Here is a 23,135-nt window from a genome sequence, read left to right on the forward strand (position 1 = left end):
TTTATAATGTTGAAATTAGCATTGTGAGAGTTGTTCACATGCTAAATGATTCACCAGATAAACTTTGATGTATAATTGACTAGTGCTGAGTGTTGAAAATGCTTGAATAGGGCTCTTAAAATGTATAAATGTTGGTACTGTATGGTTAAGTAATGTCCTGATGATCTGATGTATTCTGCTATGCTAAATACCGCAGCTACCCTTGGTTATCAGTTGTTTACAGGCACCTAATTGGTTCTAGGCATAAAGTATTCAATGTATTCTATATTTGGAATGCAAAAAAACCAGGAAGAAGATTATTTAACATGGAACATTAATCCGTTTGTTCAAAGACATGTTTTTTATGCTGTTGTTTCCATTCCTGGATTTGATAGTGCTTTGATGTCAGACTGAGCCAAAGACATATAGTTTCTTCTGTGATATACCTCCTTGGAGCTTGAGTACACCCAAGGTAAAGATCAAGTGGCAATCCTGAAAGTAGCTTAAAAAGCAGGCGTAGAACATCGGAAAAAAAAAAGCTGATAAAGACATCTTGCTTAAATGACAAAAGAGTTTGCAGAGTTCAGAAACAGTCAGAAACATGAGGGAGAGAAATGTTTGTCTCATCCATTCAAATCATTATGCAGAGGTCATTTGTATAGACTTCTGAATTGGTGTGCATTACGTTCAATTATTTTTCATGTCAAATTTTCTAAATGTGGCAGTAATCTATCTTCAGGGTTAGATTCATATTGCTCGTGCTTCATAAAATTTCAGAGTTGCAGCATGCCATCTACCACTTCATGTTGCTGTGCTAATTATTGCTAATAAAGATTAGCAATTGTAATTACCTTTACTTGGTCGTCTTGTTGCCCGTGGTGGAAGGAATAGACCAGGAAAGATCTCCTTTACTCCCTAGAGCAAGAGTACCTTCCGTTGTTAGCACTCTACCTGAAGAGTTCATTTTTCTTTTCTGTAATCAGTGTCATCTCTATACACTGGGTGAAGAGCTTTGAGTTCAGATGACAGAAGTACTGTTGCATCGCTAAGCTTTCCAAATTTAACAAATGTCTCTCCTGCAGGGGCTGTTACCTGCTTGCAGGTGATAGCTTTTATTTTTTCAGTGCAGCATTCTTCTTCCATTCAGATTTCTCAAGTCAAAGAGGACTTGTCTCAAAATCAATGTACTAAAACACAGTAAGAGTTACCTGTAACTCTCAGAAAATATCAGAGCAATACAAACTGAAAAAAGGCATTGAGCTAATTTCCATATCAACTAGGCCCTTTACACTGAAATCTAGTAGAGAGGAAGAGATTTCCAAGGGGAAATAGTGCTGAAGGTGCCAGTTTCCATAGGTGTAGCAATAAACCCAGTGCCGCCAGATGTGTCATCAAAGACTAGCATTAAATTAAGATGGAGGAGCACAAGCAAACAGGCAACTAGGGAGATGGAAGCCTTTTGTTCAGAAATGCTTCAAAGACAAAGAGTCTTCCAGATAGCTGGTTAGAGCTCAACATCTGAGTTGGAACAGGTTAACTTTATGTAACATCAGCTTCTTGGACGCAGCATGACAACTGATTCCCTCAGATTCTTGAAAGAATGAAATAATACTTCTTTTTTCTCTACCAAAGCAAATCGGTACCATCCAAGATACTGGACGTAGATTCTTTACTTACTGTTCACCATAGCATTGATGTACTGATGCTGTGTTTTCACAAATGAAGGTTTTTTCTCTCTGGCAGACTCAATCTTTGTAGAAGTGTTGCCTGTTACAAAGGATGCCAATTATGTATTTTCCCTCAGATTGCTGGATGGAGTCTTGAGTTGCCTTATTGCTGTTGTACTGATTGTTGTTGTTCCAGCATGGGATGAAGGACACATAGGCAAAGAATGCAGCTCTTGTTGTTAGTGACAACAGATGGTAAGATAAAAAGGAATGTATGTCCTTTTCCCATTGCATTTTGTCAGGAGCAGAAGGAAGTCTAAAGCAGGTTTACTTAATAGACAATGTTACTCAGAAAAGCAGCTTCGCATGCCAGAGTGCATAGGCACCCTATATGGGGGTCTGCAGTTATTCAAGAAGTTAACGCTGCTACTCAGAAAATCATTTTACGCTGAAGACGAATTTAGACAGATCTTTCTTCTCACCTTGCATTGTGTGCTAACTTGCTAAGGTGCATTCCAAAATTTTCACATGACTATGATACCCTTCTGATATAACTTGGGGAATTTAGGAGAAGGAAGTTCCTATTTTTTTAAGGGATGATTTGGTATCTTTTAATCTTCTTAGAATTTGTTTTTAAAATCTTGAACACGATAAGTAGTTTTTCCTAGCACCCTAGGTAATAACCAAAACTGTAAAGCAAAAGTAAAAAAAAAAACCCTCCCAAAACATGAAAACCTTTTTTTTTTTTTTTCATTTTTAATGAATTCCTGCTGCATCTAAAATAGGAGTTTCAGGAGGTAAGGCTGATGGGAAGGCACTTTACCAATTATTTTCTACATGGTCATGGTCTATGAACAAGGCTGTTGATAGCACACTGTATTGTATTTTCTGGTTCCAAGCAATGCGACCTGAGTGACAGTAATAATGCTCAGTTTTACTTGTTATGTTGTCTTCCTTAATTAAAAGTATTCAAAGTACTCAGTGTTTGTGCTGTTTTAAGCACAAGCATTCCTTCTAATGAGACTGCCCTCTAGTGACAGTTTTACAGGTGATTTTTAATTATTTTAATGTTTCCCAGGCGAAACAGGAAACAATGTAATTTCATCTGGCTTTGTAGATAGGAGGATTTGCTGCAAAATCCTTCTTGAGATAAATACGCAAATAGTTTGGTTGGTCTGAAAAGGAACTAGGTGTACCTCATCTCTGTGGTCCAGTAGTCTGAAAGTTGCACCCAGTCTGACGTAAGATGTATTTTGATTTAGGAAAATGGAAAAAGGAAAAAAGCTGCATTAAAAAATTGGGAGTTGAAAGTTGAAGTAGCCTTTGTAGGACCTAGAATTCTGTTTCCTAAAACAGAAATGTGTGCGTTGCCGCTGAACTAGAGCTTAAAGTAAATGCAGAAATACAGCTTGCTGTCTCATTGAGCTGAATGTTACCTTGTGATTGTGTGAACTCATTGCTTCAAATAGAGGATTAAGGAAGAAATACCTGGAAAACAAGCAAATACAACTTTGTCTATTTGTTCCTCTCAACCATTTTTTTTCTTTGTGTCGTGTCCTTGAATACCAAGAATATTAGGAATAAATTTTGGTTATTGTTTCCAAAAGGAAGAATGTGGGCAGAGGATTATGGGAGCAAAGCATACAGTATAGAGACAATTATTCCTAAAAAATGGGAAAAAGGACAAAGATAAAAAGGCTGAAGCAATTAAACTGCAAGGGAATGAAAACTACCTAAACTCTCTGAAGTTTTTCTGTATGCATCAAACATGCAAAAGGCACACTTACACGCTATTATAGTAGCAGAAACATAATCTTTTTATCTCCCTCTCCAGCAGTGTACCTCCCAAATCCTTTTTCTCTAGTTTGGGGTAAATATCTACTTCTATTTCCAGCTTTTAGAACAAGCCAAAGGGGTTCAGCATATTGTATTTGCAGATTTTATTTATTATATTTGTATTGTACTTCATGTTTTCTATGTAAAAGGGTTAACCCTTCTGATTTCTAATTCAGAAACCTAAAAGGAGAAAAAGATGTCTCAATCTGTCTTCAGAATGAGAAAATACAAATAGCTTTTTTAACCTGCATCAGGAATATATTCTAAAAGCATAGATCTAGCTTTTGAAAACAGTAAAAACTAAGAAATCAAGCAGTTGCTGTGGAGCCTTCTGTTCATGGTATCATGCTTTGAGTAGGACATGATGAAAATTGACAGTTCCATATCTGATACGCTTCATTTTTATGCCTGCTTTTTTAAAGACAATTACAATTTTTATTGTTTCAGTGCTCAGGAATACATAAAGCTAGAGCGAATAAATATTTATTATTATGGTTATAGTTCTTAAAATTACATAAGTTCTACCAGATCCACACACCAAAAAACTCTTAAAACTATTTCTTCTTCAGTTCTATGAGAAATTTATGTGAAACTGTTTACTGTTGGACTACTTTTTTAGTAAAGGAGTAAAGAGTAAAGCTGCCTCTGAAATATGAGGGATTCATAGCATGTTGGATGGAAGAAGGTTTAGTTTAGTTTAAAAAATAACCGAACCCACGCAATTGAATTTTCAAAAGTACCTGAATTATTTAGACTGTTAAATAGTATTTTCAAATTTGAGGAAAGCGGTTTGGTCCAGATAGTTCTTCGTGTATCTGACAGAGAACCCTAAGTTTGTAAGCCTACCTCCACCGTTTTCTTTATAGCCAATGAAGTTAAGTAGATGGAGAAATGCCTTCTGAAAGCCATTCAACTTATGTGAGATCTGAGCTTCGAAGTAACTTACTTTTCTCCACTCACAAACCAGCATCTTCAAAGTGGCTTAAGTCATAATGTACACACTTTCAGTGGTTAGAATTGTGTGTTTGAAAGATAAGTCTATTCCTAGCTGGAGTGCTCTGCAGTGTTTCTGAAGGCCAGATCCCTCAGCTGTCTAGGTGAAACGGAGCTTACTCCAGGGTGAGTTTTAGTTAAGACTGTGAGTAGATTTTTTTAACTAAACCTCCTAGACATTCCCAGTTACCATGCTTTGGTTGGCTTGCAATGTCAAATGATCCTATGCATGCAAACTGGAATCTTTTTGGATGAAACTAAATTAGAGTATACACTCAGAGTGTATCCTGTATGATACAAATACGGCTGGATATTCAGTCCATGATGCAAGACTAGAACTAGTGTGAAGTAAACCAGGCAAAACATATATAGTGTTTATGCTGGGTCTGCACCAACTCTGTAGCTTCACACATCATCTCTTACTTGTGCCATACTGTGGGGGCATAGCCTTTGGCACCTTCCTTTCCTCTATGTCATCCCAGCACAGAACGACATGTCCTGGATGGGCAGTGCGAAGAAGACAGCTGCTGCTGCATAGGCGCAAGCAGTGAGACTCAGGCACCCGTCTTTATTATTTTTTAAAATGGGACTAAGGTGATGTTTTGCAACAGAAGGTCCTGTTTCATTATGATCCTACTAAGAAAGGCACTCAGACTCTACCGTATCACTTAGAATGCCATATATTGGAGCTAACACTATAAAGAAGATGGTATGTAATCTTCTATCCCTTCAGGGAACCCAGGGTTGTGCAGCATCAGATGGGCCTTCTGTCTGGGCCAGCATGCCATGCAGAGCCTGTCTATGAAAAGATTACCCCATTCAGGTTATTTGAGCTCTCACAGGATTTTCTTACAAGAAAACAACTGAATTCATCATTTCTACTGTTAAATAGAAGGGGTGTTTACATGAGAACTTGTTGCTGCAGTCTTAGATGAAGGCAAGGCCACACAGCTGGTGCAGTCACATGTACTGAGACTCCTCTGTTAAAATTCGCCAACAAAGTTTATCCAGTGGTCAAGGGATGCATGCAACACAACAGAGGCCACAAGGCCAACCTCTACATGCTACATAGCACAGCACAGCACACGCCTACTCAGGTTAACTGTTAGTAGGTCACTAACCCCTTGATACGCAATGGTATTCTGGTCTGGATCACTACAGATGCCTTTGCGATGGTATGCTACATGTCTTTTGCAGAAGTTCTTGATACTTTCTTCCATTAGTGGAACATGAATTGCTGAAATGTGAGTCTTGGATTGATGTTCTACTGCTTAAACAACTTCCAGTGCTCAACAATATTCACATTCCTACTGAACTAATGGACAAACACTAGCAATATATGGTTCCTTTTAGATACTAGCAATGGCTATTGGGATTGAACTCTAGCTTATATTCATTCAGTGCTTTTGCTTTGCTGTTATTGAATAGATAATACACAGAACATCAGTTGGTCAAGTTGTGTAAACAGTTTGAGAAGTAATGTATTCAGAATAAATAATAGATTGTTTTACAGATAGTAGCATTAACTGAGGAAATGTGTTGACTTGCATGGTATTCAGCAACCTTCATACAGCATGTGAACAGAGGAGAAGAGTGAAAGTTGTTTCAGCCAGTTTGACCAAGTATCTTAGGACATAGTGTAGATTTTACTGTAGCGTTCTTTTACAGATTAATTTTATTTCTGAGGTGTAATAGTAGCAAGGTCCATTGCATTTACAGTTCATGCACTGTATTATTAGTCATTGTATTATTACATGTATTTTGCATTCCACGTTGCAAACTTCTCAGAGACTTAGAATGATTAGGCACGCAATAAAGAGTTCATCCGTGCATGTCTGTTATTACCTGGTACCATTCCCCAAGTATTTTATCTATGCTTTCCTAGCCACCATTTCAGATTCAACTTGAAGACTTCAGGTGGTGCATATACTTCCCATAAGCCAGCATCTACATCTCTGTTAAATTAAGAAATGGTAGGTGTATGTATGACAAAGGAAACAATTTTGTTTTCCTTAATTTCAGCTTCCCATCATTATTCTAACAGCTGATAAAGGCAGATGGAATTTCTTTTATAACCTAATTGTGAAATTGATACTCAACCTATCAATTTAGTCTGTGAAAGGCAAATTGCTTTTTACTTGCTGATTAATTCTTTGGAGAGAGGTGAGAGGGGACGAGGTGATATTTCTTCCTATGTAGCCACTTTCTTGCTCTACACATTTACACAGTTTGGAAAGATATTTATTGCTTGGTCATGACAGACATGAGTGTATTGAGGAATCAAAACCGCTGGATAATGGATGAGCTTCCTGACTATTTCTTCCTTTGTTTAGTTGTTTTATGCCCTGACCTTTGTCACTGAAATCAAACCACGCTATTGTTTATTTCACTGCTAATGAAACTTCCCATTGTCAGATTGACAGCCCAAGGAGCTGAACTTCTTTATTGACTAACACAGCAGTGGTAGTTTAATACTACTTCTTTGTGCTGAATTGAGAAGATGAGAGGATAGTTTAGTCTCTGTGCTTAGATTGATAACTGAGTTTACAAAAAGTGATGATGACTATTGTAGTAATTGTAATAATGAAGGATGATATTGTAATCATAGAATCGTAGTATCATTAAGTTGCAAAGGACCTTTAAGATCATCAAGTCCAACCATAATCAACTGTAATAATGAAGGATGCCCTAGTATTTCTCAAAGGCAAAGCTGAAAGGCTTACATCTGACCTATTAACATACCATTGTTGACTGGGATGGCATCTAAACACATCTGGAATTTATCTAAAGCACAATTAAATATATGTGTTTTTACTTCATTTTTAACTTAAGAATTGCTCAGGACAAATGCAACCAACAAGACATGCCATTCCTAAAAAAATGATGGTCCCCTAAGCTGAGATACTGCAGTACTTTCACAGTGGCCATCACTCCTTACAGCAGTCAGGTGGACCTTGGGCATTGGTTGTACACCTGCACTGAAATGTATGTTTCGATTCAGGAGCTTGAAGTAGAAAGCACTGGTATGGAAAAGGATCTTCCTGTTATTTACATCAACTACAAGTTTTCTGGCACACCTCAGAAAAGGGCAATGAGTGAGCAAGTTTATAACACAGCATTTTTATTTCAGGAGTTAATTTGTCCTGCCTTCTTAACCACAGCAATAAAAGAATTAGGAATTTTAGTCTTTGCCATTATTATCCTTTATGACTTTGCCTCAATCATTTAAAAATTCTACCTCACTGCTACTATTCATAAAGATTACTATATATGTCCCATATTAGGAGTATATAAAAAAAGAGCAGAATAAAAGCTAATATTACTTTCACAGTGCGGAACAGATTAAGCAACTAGTTTCATCCTCAGTCTTGGGTTGTCACAGCCCGCTTCCTTCTCCTGCGCTGCCAGCTGCAGCCTGGCTGTGGCCCCCAGCCCTCCCGACACACAGGGCTGTGGTTTGCCAGGTAGTGACTGCAGGTGGCGGGGGGTGTCACCCCTCTTAGAGGGACTATTCCCAGAGCTGAAGCTGGAGCAGGGCAGGCAGCGGTCACTGGGCCCCAGCGCAGGGGTTAAACCAGTGATACCCAGCTCAGGCCACGGAGAGGACGAGCCCCTGCGCTGCCGGGTCAGCGCACGGCCGAGGGCCTTATCCGGGCAGTGGCAAAAGTCATAGAATCACAGAATCATAGAGTGGTTTGAGTTGGAAAGGACCTTTAAAGACCATCTTGTCCAACCCCCCTGCCGTGGGGCAGGGAGATCTTTCACTAGATCAAATTGCTCAAAGCCCCATCCAACCTTGGAACACTTCCAGGGATGGGGCATCCGCAGCTTCTCTGGGCAACCTGTTCCAGTGTCTCACCACCTTTATTGTTAAAAAAATTCTTTCTTATGTCCAATCTGAATCTACTGTTTCAGTTTAAAACAGTTGTCCCTTGTCCTGTCACTACAGGCCCTGGTAAAAAGTCTCTCTCTGACTTTCTTATACACTCCCTTTAATTACTGAAAGGCTGCAATAAGGTCTCCCCAGAGCCTTCTCTTCTCCAGGCTGAGTAAGCCCAACTCTCTCAGCCTTTCTCCATAGGCATTTTTGTGACAATCCTCTGGACTCGCTCCAACAGGTCAATGTCTTTATGGTACTGGGGACCCCAGAGCTGAATGGATAAGGCCCATTAGGTGTGTTCAGGTTCCTCAGTTGGTCTCAAACCTGACCTAGGATTGGAAGGACTTCATTCCCCCAGTCCCTGCCATGAGGTTCAGAGGCTTGAGAGATGTGGGAAGAGAGATTAGCATTGAAAACTGAGGCAAAATATTGTTGAGTACTTCAGCCTTCTCCTCCGTGCCGGTTGTCACAGTTCTCCTGTCTTTATTTATCGTGGAGATACATTTTCTTTAATCTTCCTTCTCTGGCCAACATATCTGTAAAAGCCCTTCTTACTACTCCTTGCATCCCTTACCAAATTCAGCTCCAAATGTGCCTTAGCTTTCCTAATCCCATCCCTACACATCTGGGCAGCGTCCTGTATTCTTCCCAGGATACATCTCCCTTGTTCCCTGTGTGTTTCCTTCTTACACTTCAGTTTGTCCAGGAGGTCCTTACTAAGCTGTGCTGGTCTCCTGCCTGCCTTGCCTGGTTTCTTGCATGTGGAAATCAAGAGCTGCTGTGCTCTAAGAAAAATATCCTTAAAGATCTGCCAGCTCTGTTCAGCTCCTTTGTCCCGGAGGGCAGTTTCCTAGGGGATGCCATCAGCTAATTTCTTAAAACAACTGAAAGTTTGCTCTCCTAAAATTCAGGGTCCTGACTCTACTCATCAGCTGGCCCATATCCCTCAAGATTGTGAATCCCATCAGGGCATGAGCGCTGCAGCCCAGGCTGCTACCAGTCTTGACCTCTCTAATTAGTTAATCTCTGTCACATTTGGTTGGTTACAAATGGAGAGCTTTAGGAAGAAAGTAGAGAAGGAGTAGTGGAAGTGATGGTAAAGAGGGGCTCAGAGGAATTCAGGAGAGAGGAGGAGAAACGTGGGTGGAAATTTGAGGAGAACATCTAGGAGGGATGCATGAGAGTGGAGAACTAGTAGCACCAGAAGAACATCAGAGAGAAACTTGTAACAGGGCTTTTGCAGGTGAAAGCTGGTGGAGTGTGTAAGGTGGGTCAGATAGCTGTCTGAGGAACAAAGAGTTCATTAACCTTTCAGAGAGTAAAAGAAGAAAGATGTTTGTGGGAGGAAAGAGAAGAGAGAAAAATGAATATTTGAAGTCTCTGTAGTGACTGGAAGTGTATGTCTTTGGAGCTTTGTGGTGTGTGGTAGTGCTTTAAGTTCAAAGCTGTGCATGTATTGAAAGCAAGCTCTCATTTTACTGCTTCAGATGGTCCTGTAGCCTCTAGCTTACAAGGAATAAATTCGTCACTGAGCACTGAGGTTTTTCAGGCTGTTAGTTGCTTTGATTGAATGCACTAGACAACATAAACTCTTACTGTAGAATGGACTATTGTTGCATGTATTGTATAGCTAACAAGCTGAGCTGAACTTCACTGAACATCTTGCCATTTCTCATCAAGATTCTGTCAAATAAAGAGGCAGGTGAATGATGGGCACAGTGTATCTGAGGGTTCAGTTTAGGATTACTGTTGCTATGACTGAAGCACCTAAAGAAAAAACAGTTCTGCTCTGTCTTGAATATTGCATTTTTTTCTGTAGAAACAGCTGTATCTGTGGCAAAGGCAAATGCTTTGACTGGTATTTTCTGAAAACTTGGTACAAAATATAGAGGACTGAAAAGACCGGTTTCTTCTATTTTTCTGCTTTAAGATGTCTGAAAGCAAAAAATGCCTCCTTCTGAAATTTGTTCTGCTCTGGTATAATCATCTGCATTACTGTTTTTGTCAAGCTTTGGCATTTTTCCAGAGCTTCTAGCTGAGCTGGGTTGGAACGAGCCCACCAATAGGATTTTCTAATTGATAGTAAGTCACTTTAGAATTCTTAAGATTCAGAGTAGATCACCGTTCTGGTTGGCATGCTGAAAAAATGGCTTTGGCTCAGGGCAGCTCTTGCCAATGTTTGTGAATAACTGATGGAAGGGAGTGAAAAAGGTAGAGGCAGGCTCTTCTCAGTGGTATAAAGCTGAAACACATGAAATGTCACTTTAAGATAAGAAAATGCTTTTTTTTAATGTGAGGGTGGTTTGGTGCTGGAACAGGTTGCCTAGAGAGGTTATGGAGTCTCCGTCTTTGGAGATACTCAAAATCAAACTGGGCACAGACCTGAGAAACCTCTAGCTGGCCCTGTTTTGAGCAGTGGGGACTAGATGAGCCTCAGAGACTTTTTCCAATATCAGCTATTCAGGGGTTCTTAAGACTCTTCCCTGGTACTTGATTCCTTAAAACCTGTAAGGTAGAATGTAAGGCAGGTGATACCAATATATTTCACTGTGATGTGAGAAATAAAAAGGGAGTTTTCAAACAGGTGAGAACCAAATAATTTATTACTTAACTCATCATATAGAGGAACTTACAACATGAATACTAGTTTTTCTGGGTACCGTTCATGACTACAGATTGCAATTCTTGACTATGACTTTAATCTTTAAACAGGTAGTAAAATACAACACCATGGATATAGTTTATATTGTATATTTTCATTACCTTCTCCTTTTATTTGTGTCCATATGGAAAGCTCTTAAGTCTATGGAGAGATATATGGAAAGTCAACAGGTAATACTTATGAAAGCTGATCTGTATGTGTTGGAGGAGTTCTACACATGTCACAATCAAAGCACTGTGTGGGTTAGATATTATTAAAATGAATAATTTAAAGAAAAGAATCATGCATGATGTGATTTTGTAATATCAATAGAAATATATGGAAATGGTTATTTAAAAGAAAATATTCATATGGATTCTGGAAGAAAGGAAATAGGTTAAGAATTTGTACATCAACCTAAATCTTCTGTTTCTCTTGTTACAGGTGCTAGTGCATGCTTCCTTGCTAGTGTAGTCTTCCTCTTTTTGAAGATGTTATAAATTAGTCTAATGTTTAATAGAAGCTTTTATTATTTAAAATGAAAATACCATTTCAACAGCCTGTCAGATTATTTTCAACAAAATTATTTTCAACAGAAAATAACATTTTTGGCTTCTTCTCTCTGCCCCCCCCTCCCCCCCAAGTTTTCCTTAGAACTGACTGTAAAGTATAGAATAGAAAGAGTGGGATATGACTATTCTTGATTGTCCTGGTTTCAGCTGGGATAGAGTTAATTTTCTTTCTAGTAGCTGGTATAGCGTCACCTTAAACCAGGACACTGATGTTTCTGAAGAGTTATCGTCTTGTTATTCATAAAAGTTACAAAAACAAGTATGCAATTAGGATATGAAAGGATAAGATGCTGTTTGCTTAATTGTGTAATATAAGTAAGTCAAATGCTTTCATAGTTAATCTGGAAATATATGATATGCCTTATTTAGGGAATTTTTGTAATTTTGCAATTTTTTCATAAATGCTAAAATTCTTTTAAGAAAGGCCTTGAAAAACTTTAGCTTCAGAATTTACAACTGTGTGTTAATAAAGATAGCGATTTTGCTTGTTCTTAAGAGAAAATGTCTTTAATTTTATGAGTTTAGTGATGATAAGATTGTTTCAGACACCCAGAGTAACTCATATGTATAAATATGTCTTTTAGATTTAAATTTTTTTAGGTTTATGTAAGTTTTAGACTAAACATGTCTTTTAGACTTACACATTTTCTTAAAAAGTTCTGAATATATTCCTAGAGAATACAGCAGAGAAGATTACATGTAGTAGCAAACTCTCATGCTTAAAGAGGTTTTGACTAATGTTTGATTAATATGGTAGTTTTTATTTATATGTAACTTGCACTTTTAGATTGCCTTTATAAAACTTGGCATTATTTAAACACCAAATACTGGCAAATAAGTTCAAAAAAGTTTATATCACTTCTAAATGATTTAGGAATAAACAAAAAGTTGCATGCAGAACATCTGCCATATTTACATTTTTCTTTTTAGAAGGTAGATGAAGACTTTAGTTGTATTTTGGTAGCACTATTAGAACCTTTTATCTTGAGTTTACAAGTTGGTAAGAGAACAGAAAGAAGTTGAGCAATGACTATCTTATCTTTATGTGGTCTCATAAAAGCATGTATTACGGGGTTTTTTTGGCAGTTTTTTTTAAATGTTATTAATTATTGTCTTTGCATTAATATTGACCTTTCTTTGCATCTCAGTTGGTAGCTAGCATGAAGCCAGGGTAAGACTGGCTAGTTGTGTAGTCTAGATAACTGCTATGTTTCAGTGATCTCTCTGTGATGTGATGTTCCCTGTGGCCAGACAGAATAGTTTTGATAACTCAAAGGCAGTTATGAAACTCGTTAGGGAAAAGAAGGGAATGGAACATGTTTTATGTTTGCTCCTCTGCACCTCAGTTACACCTGTAAGAGTTGGACCAGTCAAGAACTGAACCCTGTTCTCCTAATATGAGTTGAAAAGCTCTCCATTTAATGAGCTTTCCAAGCTATGAACGGAGCATAGACAAGGTAGTACATACCACTTTATAATAGTTCATCGGTAGTAACTTATTCAGAACTTCATAAATGAAGTCAAGAAAAAAAGGAGCAGCTGTAAAACAATTAACATCTAAAATACTTGTTCTGATCTATTGAGACAAGGCGTTCTACTATGTCCAGTGTCAGTGATTTGGAGATACTTAATTTGTAATAGAGGCTTGTACTTTTATAGGTTGACTACTTAGGAGAAAATTAAACAAAGCGCTGAGTAGTGGGTGTACTGGTGCTCAGTGTTACTCAGTGGGTATTGCCTCTAGATACTAAATTGATGCTACCATGTATAGCAAAAGCAGGTATGTTTGTTGTGTGTAAACACAGAGTAACAAAATGTTTTTATTTGTAACCATCACACTGAAATGTGATTTTTGTCACAGTTACTTTAAGAATGCCTGAATGCCTTTTGATAGTTACAACTGTTTGTCTTCCCATGAAAAACATACAGTAACCTGATTTTTGAATCCTTGTTGCTAAAATACTCATGACTTTCAAATGGTAAAGTTCCTTAATAATACCCATTTAATTTCATGTGACATGGAAATGATACCTCACAAATCAATCAAACAGAACATTAAAAATTCCAAAGAAAACACTGTGTTTGTTTTAAAGGGGCTAAGTTTGCCTTCTGTGTGGCAAGCAATACCTGTGCCTTACAGAACAGAACTACGTAATTGATTCTCCAACGAATGACCTGTTTGTTATTTAAGAACAATTCCTTTTATCAAATTAGAACAATGAAGCTGTATTTGAATGGTTTAATGCCTGAAATCAGTATCAGTTGAAACAGGTAAGAGCTGGTATAGTTAATCTTTTGTATGGTGTGTTGTCCTGCAAATTAGTTGCAAATGTATGTTGAATTTAATCCTATCTTCAGTGCAAGTAACAAGAATGTATGCCTTTTAAAGCACATAGAGCCTTCTTTTGTTGCAGCTAATGAGGAAATTTTCTCTGCAAACTTTGAGATCATTAGCAAATTGTTACCTTTGCATTTTTAGAACCTCATCATCATATTCATGTTGTAAATAAAAATAGGTATTTACCTAATTCATGAAGATAGATTCTTTACAATCAGATGTAATTTAGATTTTGGTCCCAAGTTTTTTCTTCTGTGTTGTCAATGACAGGTCTTCACAGGAGCATACAAAAAAGAGAAAGATCATGAAAAGAGGACTCTTCTATTATTTATAGTGCCTTTAACCTCCTACCTTCTTTCTTAAAAGTGTACTGAATGCTACCTGGCACATTTCATCCCAAACACTGAAGTACCTACTTAGTAGTTTCACACATGTGAAAAGATGCCTTTCTAATCCTAAAGCTTAACGAAGTTTAGATTCCACATTTGACAATTTGTGGTGGTGTTTCAGCTTGAAGATCCACAGATGATTCTGTCAGCGTTAACTAAACCAGGTAGTTCTCCAAGTGGATAAATCCTGTGATTCTGAATAAGTCATTTTGCCTTTGCTCAAATAAATTGTGGGAGAACAACCTGAATGTAACTCGTATCAGACTGCACTATGAATAAAACTGGCAGAAAAAAAGCTATGCACAGAAAAAGATTCTTGATTTTTTTTTTTTTTTTTTAAATAGAAATAGTTGGAACTGATTGGGTTAAGTTGTTGATTTTTTTCAGCCTGCCACCATTCAAATTTTCTTTTTTTTTTTTTTCCGCCAGATGCACTTGTACAGCAGGGTGGACAGGGCCAGACTGCAGTGAAGATATAAATGAATGTGATTCTGAACCGTGCTTGAATGGAGCCACCTGTTATGAATCTGTTAAGCAAGGACAGTTTGTATGTATTTGTCCTCCATTTTATACTGGTGACTTCTGCCATCAGCGCTTCAGTCCCTGTGAGCTGCCTTACAATCCATGCATAAACAATTCAACCTGCTTGGCACAAGTCGATGGAAATCCAATGTGCATTTGCAAAACAGGTAAGAACTGGTATGGTTGATCTTCTCTGTTGTGCTGCAGAAAAGTTGCAAATGTGTGTTGAATTTAATGCTATCTTCAGTGAAAGTAACAACGTATACCTTTCAAAGTACATAAAACCTTTGTGAATTACAGCAGGTCTATCGGTTATGTTAAAAGACTGCTAAGATAGCTGCCAGTTTGCTTACTATTAATTTCTTGCAGTACTTACTAAATCTATGGCTGTTCAGATTCCAGCACTGAGAATTACTATTTCTGAGCCAATTGTTACAACAACATAGTGATACACGTGCACCTGGCCAGCAGAGCTGACAAACTAAATTGACAAAACAGACAGGCAGAAATAGACAAAATATATGCAAATTGTTAAAAATACAAAAATTGGAGCAAGTTGGAAATAGTTCCTTTTCCCGCTGAGCTGTCAGGAAGGCCTGGCACATCAGGGGAGTAATATTCCTCTGCCTAATGGATAGAGTGGATTGCTCTCTGTATGCACAACAAGCAAAATCACAACAGGTGCTGACAGCTTTCCTGGGCCATGGCTTAAAAGACACAATTTCTCCCTCGATGTACAAGAACTGCTAAGGTGGAACGGAGCAACAGTTTAACTGTGCAGAACATTACTAGGCAATTCTGCATAGGAATTGAAGAATACATTAACTAATTAAAACTGCAGTGAAAATTTAAGTAGGGAGAGTACAATTACTGAATTTGGAATTTAGGCAGGATTTTGGAGTCATCACTTTTGTACCTATAAATGGTAGGGGTGTGTCGTGGTTTAACCCCAGCCAGCAACTAAACACCACGCAGCCGCTCACTCACTCCCCCCCACCCAGTGGGATGGGGAGAAAATCGGGAAAAGAAGCAAAACCCGTGGGTTGAGATAAGAACGGTTTAATAGAACAGAAAAGAAGAAACTAATAATGATAACACTCATAAAATGACAACAGCAATAATGAAAGGATTGGAATGTACAAATGATGCGCAGTGCAATTGCTCACCACCCGCTGACCGACACCCAGCCAGTCCCTGAGTGGCGAATCCCTGCCCCCCACTTCCCCGTTCCTAAACTGGATGGGACGTCACATGGTATGGAATACCCCGTTGGCCAGTTTGGGTCAGGTGCCCTGGCTGTGTCCTGTGCCAACTTCTTGTGGCCCTCCAGCTTTCTCGCTGGCTGGGCATGAGAAGCTGAAAAATCCTTGACATTAGTCTAAACACTACTGAGCAACAACTGAAAACATCAGTGTTATCAACATTCTTCGCTCTGAACTCAAAACATAGCACTGTACCAGCTACTAGGAAGACAGTTAACTCTATCCCAGCTGAAACCAGGACAGGGTGTAGGACCAATACGTTTGCTATTATTAATTGCGGTGTTACACCACAATAGTATTACTCTTTGTTTACTGAGTTGCAAAGATACGGAGGTAAGTCAGCAGTATTTATCGCTTGGGTTTTTTTACTATTAAGGTAAAGGTTACCACAAGTTGTCGACTTAAAAAAAGTCACTGGGGAGGTATGCAAGTTGCTTATTGAAGCAGCTTTTAGAAAAGCTGCTTTTCAAAAATAGCTTTTAATACAATGTATTGATTTTGGAACCTTTTTCAGAAATGATCTGTAGAGACACATAGATGTTCAAGTCTTTTCTTAACATTCTTCAGAAAAGTCGTCTTTTCAAAACATTTTTGTGCACAGTTTCTCAAGAATCCAAAAAACTTGCAGCCGAGATTCTTGGGGAACTTTGACAGAATCTTCAAGGATTCTTGAAGCTTGCAGGTAGGAATCTTCAGCGAACTAGCAGGGAATCTATGTGAACCAGTAACATGCATTGCTAACAAATCTTGAAAAGTGGAAAATTTTTCAGTATTGAAAAGGGGTAAAAGGCATAATTCATGAAATGAGTTAATCATTCATGCTAGGAAAAATGCAACCATTTATTCAGGACTCTTATCAAAAAAGAGACAGTAAAAGACAGAAATTTAATTGAAAGCAGTTTATGGAAACCTATTTCCGCAGTTGTCGTCTTTTCTTTTATTCTCCTGTTTTTGTGTGCCATGTGCCTCCCTTTCTCTCCCAATAAACCTCTCATGATTGCAGATCTCACCACAAAGGGCAATCACACTGACATAGCTAGACTATTCCACGATACCCGACTGTTGCGTTAAAGCGTAAAGAAGTTGGCAGAAAATAAACCCCCTTGTGTTCCAGCTTGTCCTCAGACATCAGAGGGGCTGGGGGCGGCTAGGCTTAGATTCTGACTGATGTCCAGTTCATCACTGTAAGTCCGGTCGCGTTCAATATATTGAACTATCATGATTATGGATGCAGTAATAGTGCACTGTACTTTCAATTTAGTTGCATTCAATGAACTATCACAGCTAGATTAATGAACAGTACAGTTTATTAAAGCAACGGGAGTTCAGGTTCTTTTGGATTGCCGGTGATAAATACTCTGTCTGCAAAGCACGTGCAAATAATAATACAGTCGACTACAAGCATACGAAATTATGGAAGAACTCTATAGAGATTTCCGAGTTTCCGGGGAAAGAAGCACTCAGTATAACCAAGGGTTTGAATCTCACCCATAGGCGTTCCCTATGGGGGGGAAGAGAGGTTCAGCCTGTCGACTGATCCCAGAAGTCAGTGATGTCCTCCCAACCTGTCTATGATGGTGTCTTCCCTAGCATTCCTCTTCTCTTAAGCCCTTTTATATTTTCTTATTTTTAGGTGGAGCTTGAGTGACTCTAGTAATACATACCTCTATTATGATTGGGGTAAAATCTCCTTGCTTTACTTTTGAAGGTATACGCTAGAGAAAATTTGGAGCACATGCTCAGTGAGGGGTGGTCACACCTTGGAGGTGGGTAGTTTTTGGGATGGAGGTGTGTTTTGGTATTATAATGAGATTATAATGAGCAAAGTTCTGTGTCACTACTCCAGGATGGGGCACTTATGATATAAATCCAAAGTAGGGCAGTAGGTTGACAGAACCCCCGCTATTTTACCTCCTTGCTTCAGTGGATTCAGTGCAGGGACCTACTGTTCTTGTTCCTATCGTTCCAGTTCCCTATCCCTTCGATGGTATCACAGAGCCTGGCCGCGGTGTCTCCACTCCACCCTCCGTGTTGTTTCTCTTAGAGTCAGCATACGAAGCTCCCTTGGTGTTGCTATTACGTTGCTTAGGGAATTATTATGGAACAGATTTCTTGTATATCCACTGCATTCCACCCTGGAGGTTTATCTTCCCTTAAGAGGGGGACATACCAATAAGTCACCTCCAGCAATCATTCCACACTGACTTAGTACCAAATAGCAAGTTGATTAAACAACTTGCTAGTAGTTAACAGTCCAGTCATTGGAAGGTATGAATCTGGTTTAGCAAGAGTTTCAAAATGTGTTTGTGCTTGCCAATTTCTAAAGATTATCTTTAGAAAAACGTATCTGAGATGGGTACAATAGGACCACAAATCACGCTAGCGACTGGTGCTTATTTAGAAGAAAAAGAGACTATCTACTGACTGCTGGAATTGGGATTCCATACTAGGGCAGAGAAGACAAAAGCTGACAGAGTATAAATTGGGCTCAGTCAAACTTGATGTAAGATGTTAGCCTAGGACAGAATCACTACAGCAAATTGGTAGGGAGATAATTAAGTCATGATTAATAGTAGTATAAAGCAAAGCTACGCATCCTTGTTCTTGTATATATGTTAGGGAGTTAAAGTTGTCTGTTTTTGCTTTAAAGATTTTTAGAATTTTATAAGTAATATAAATTTAAAACTTCCTTTTGAGGTGTCTGCTGTAGCTGTAGAGGTTTGCTTCCTGCAAGGAGCTAGATGATAACATTCGTAACACAAAACTGGGCTCTTGTATCTTAGATTATGGAACAGTGTTAGACTGTGAATTTAAGTTAAGTTGTCCACACAAGCAGGTTAAACAGTTTAAAAAATTGTGATCTCTACAATTGTATGCTGGTATATTCATGGCTGCAAGAACGTTGTAGGGTAGGCCATTATTGCAGAAGTTTAGGAATGACTGCAGTTGAGCAAGTTTCCCAAGAAGTGTACAGAAAACTCCTCTTCTTCTATACTTTGCCAGTAATTGATAAGCAAGGGTTTGATCAAGGCAGTTTGGAGGAGGTGGCTTTTTGAGCTATTATACATATACCCAGCATTGAATCCTGCCATTAGTTTCTCCTGAAATGCTGCATAGTAAATGCAAATGAAACGGTGGAGGAAGAGACAACTTAGGGCAAATAGTAGAATGTTTTATTGCTTAATTTATCAACATGTTTTTCTGTTCTTAAAGAATTTCATTCTTGGAATTAATAATAGAAATGAAAATTTAGTGTAACAGAAGAGAAAGGTAGGAAACATGAGCAAAGCTATATAATATAAATAATGTTGAAATATTTGTAGCTGAGCCTTGGCAACTGTTCATAAATTCCCTGGAAGGTCTACATGCGAAAGATCCAAAGAGCAATTCAGCTGCAAACACAAGTGAACTAGAGAGTAAATAAACTAGAGGAAGAACATTAGACCATGCTGTTCTAGATAATGCCAAGCACAAAAGTGTTAGTTTCCTAGAGGCAACCCAAAGGGAAGACAGGACAGTTTAGTGACAATAGCACAGCTTTCTGAGAACAGTTGTGTTCCAAGAAAGAACAAATTACTGAAAAAGATGTGTTCAAAATGAAGGAAAACTGTGAGAGGGCACGCACCTACAGAGTGCAGGATCAGCTCTCTGGCTAGGACTGTTAAACAACAGGCCTACTTAATGACGAAACAGGAGACAAAAGGTAACAGTTATCATGGAGAAATGTGAAACCTGGGGAAATACAAGCACATAAATATTACAGAGAATTAACAAGACAAAAAATAATTTGCTAACATAAACCATGGGCCAGAAAACATCTAGTGTTTTCTGATAACAGATGTTTTTAACAGTGATTTATTATTCTGTGAGAATTATTAGTAGATATATCTAGGAGCTAAAGCAAGGCAAGTAGGAATGCAGATAAGTTGTTGCTGACATAAAGACAGGAAGGGAAGGACAAGGTTGTTGAATTCAGAGGGTTTTTAGAATTCTTGTTTCTTATAATAGAAGGTAGAAATTAATCTCTTTCTTTAAAATTAGATGTAGATCTTCATTAGTCCAAGTAATATCATCAGCTCAGGATGCTTGTGTAGTCTCCTTATTACAATAGAAGCAATAGTCTGCTTACCTTTAGTTTGGGAAAATTCTCAAGAAACATACGTGTAAATCCATTATATATTGCATAGAGAGAGAGTGTTCATACCAAAGCTTTACCTACCCTATTCAAAAATATGGGTTATTTGGTCAGCATTTGTGTTAATTCAGTAGCATTTTATTGAGTTGGGAAACTCCGAAGGGAAATTAAATCAATGAAATAATGTAATTATTATTGAAACTAATACACCCGAAAGTCTGGATTAATTTGGCCAGACGTAGATTTCCACAGTATTACAGTGAGAAGGTATACATACAGGTATACACAGTATATGTTGAGGAGGTCCACCTATGCTCCATTTACAGCCAATGAAGAGAAAGAGGCAGTTTTCTGAGGTAATGCATTTCACCCAGAAGCAGACATGCAGAGTCAAACGGCTAATGCTATAGAAATATTTGTGTCCCTCTGACTATATAGGCAGCTTAGGACTATTTCTTCAGATGATAGATGGGCTGAATTCCTTCCCAGTTGCCTGGATTATTATTTCTGTAGAGATTTTATTTTTTTTTATCTACGTAGTTCTGGGAGGCACACAGTTTTGAAGAGGAGTAAAACAAAAGAATGGAGAGCAGCAATTTGTGTCATTATAGTGCACAAGTATTCAAAAGCTTTGTCATCTTATTTGCGCTCATTTTATCTTTAAAGATAGAAAGGTAGAAGCTGAGAAGCTGAAAAACTGGTTCATGGAAGAGGAATTGCTTGGGTCATAAGGTTACAACCACCAGTTTTAGGGTGTAGGGAAATTATGTGTCTTGTTCCAGGGAAATGTGTTAATGAGATCTACGGAGAGTACTGTGTCATCTCTAAGGAGAAACAATAGCTACACTTTGTACTGGAATTAGCCATCCTATTTTTGCTTTATCTTCAAAGTACTCTTTCCAAAAGCAAGACTTTATGGTTCCTCTCTTGATGCTTCAAGGTAATTTGTGAAGTCCTTGTTTTAAACAGTTCTTTCTAGGACTTTCTGACCCCTTTTGTCAGACTACTGTCAATAACTCTTTCCTTTGACACCTTTTTTTAATACCCTTTGTCCTAGCATGCTAATGATTATTTTTATTTGGTCTATAGCATCTTACAGCTAGAAGTTTGAATGGAGACAAAATATTTTTCAGCCCATGTTTCAAATAAGACTAAGTGAAAATTAATCCTAACATACAAAATTTATAGTGTCAAGCAGAAATAAGTAGATGCTAAAGAACAGAAGTTACATAAATTGGTGATTGCCGTTGTCAGGTTTCTGAGTCCTTCAGTGCCAGTTTCTTTCTCGGACAAATGCGTACACAATTCACAAAGGGGAATAGCCTTTTTACCCTGTCTAATATTTCACACACCTTTGATTCTGATACGTGTACCTACCTATGTTATACTGAATAACCTAAATACCTATGCTAATGATTACGGGGCTATTGTGATATCTCTGCTACTTGCAAACATTGGTTCATAAATGGTTCACAGTAAGGAGACAAATACAATCCATGATACTGTGCTGATGAATAAAACAGTAGAGAGCTTACAGGGAAAGAATCCCATTACTCCTTTGTGTTATCTGCAGAGGTAAGTACTGTAATATTTCTCTACAGTGGAATACAGATATGAAAACGACCATAACTGTAACAGCAGATGTGTAGCTTCTACTTTCTGCATATTCCTGCACTTTGCAGCTCACAGAAGTCCCGTAAGCAGAGTTGAGACATTTCAGAGAAACAGAAGGAACAATAGGAACTGTCCCATCTTAAGCAACAGCATTTAATGCTTCATCCATTGACAGCAAAACTATGATAGGATGTGGGAATGGCTGTAAACTAAAATGAATGTATCATTCTGCCTGCACATAAATTTCAAGCAAATTTGAGCATACTGTCACACCCGCTAGTGCTAATGTTGAGTATGAGAAAACTAGGGCTTAAGATTAGATGAACCGCTTTTCTGACATTCTCCATAAAACACAGGTATTTTTAGACCTCATATTATTAAAGTCACTTTCATGCTACCTGAACTGTTAAAAATATACAGAAATAAACTTAAATTGTCTAACAAAAAGATTGCAATGATTTTCAATTGTTTTTATCTCCCTTAATTTCTGAAAGTCTTGAAATTGCTATCTGTTACTATGAAACCTGTTAACATTTCTGAGATATACTTCACTTGCTCAAAAAACCCTATACATTTTCCCTGAAATGACAAATAAATGTTTTAAATGAGGTACTGTCTGCCTATGATTTAAAAAAGAAAAAAAAAATGTGGATAGGTGGCAGTACTAATGAGATTTTGTTTACATCTTCAGTTTCTCTAATATGGCAGGAAAAATACTGTCAGATATGTTTGACAAAGAAAAACTGTTTTTGTTTGTCAGACTTTACAATGGTGTTTGTCTAGCCTTTATATTGGCCACCTACAAAAAAGCAAACCACTTGTTTCTTGAATTCAATATTGGAAATTTTGAGCAGGTACCTAATGGAATTCTGTATTCACAAGTGATAATGTGTGCCATTTGCTCTTCCCCATTGATTAGATGCATCTTTTCATTTAGATCTTCAGAATGGTTTGAACCGAGTTCAGAAAACTTGCAGTTTTTCCACATGAAAAGCACTAAGGTCAAAACCTGCATTTTTACTGTATCACTCCGGTTTGACATGTGGAAAGGCTACCTTGTAAAGTATATGGCTGGAGAGCTACATCAAATCATTTACATGTGCTATTGATTTACAGTTTGGATCTTCAGTTTGACTGATTGGCAGTAGCAAAGGCAGCAAGTAGTTGCATTTAAATGTGCATATTACTTTCTTACACACAGTACTAAATATTGCTACAGTAACAATATATTACAGCACCGTACATATTTTCAGGCTTTCCAGTAGTGTACCACTTTACAAAATAATTTGCTTAAAATAAAAATTGTG

The 23,135-nt window shown here is 38.0% G+C and overlaps 1 protein-coding gene across 1 annotated transcript in view; it reads left to right on the forward strand.

Annotated features, from left to right (window-relative positions):
• EYS (eyes shut homolog) overlaps positions 1-23,135 on the forward strand; it is a 1,008,942-nt gene that overhangs the window by 478,239 nt on the left and 507,568 nt on the right. Inside the window, exon 23 of the mRNA XM_052781811.1 lies at positions 14,725-14,984. Within this exon, the coding sequence (XP_052637771.1) occupies positions 14,725-14,984 (260 nt within the window). The remainder of the gene's footprint in view (positions 1-14,724; positions 14,985-23,135) is intronic.

Source organism: Harpia harpyja, chromosome 3 (assembly GCF_026419915.1).
Source record: "Harpia harpyja isolate bHarHar1 chromosome 3, bHarHar1 primary haplotype, whole genome shotgun sequence".
NCBI lineage: Eukaryota > Metazoa > Chordata > Aves > Accipitriformes > Accipitridae > Harpia > Harpia harpyja.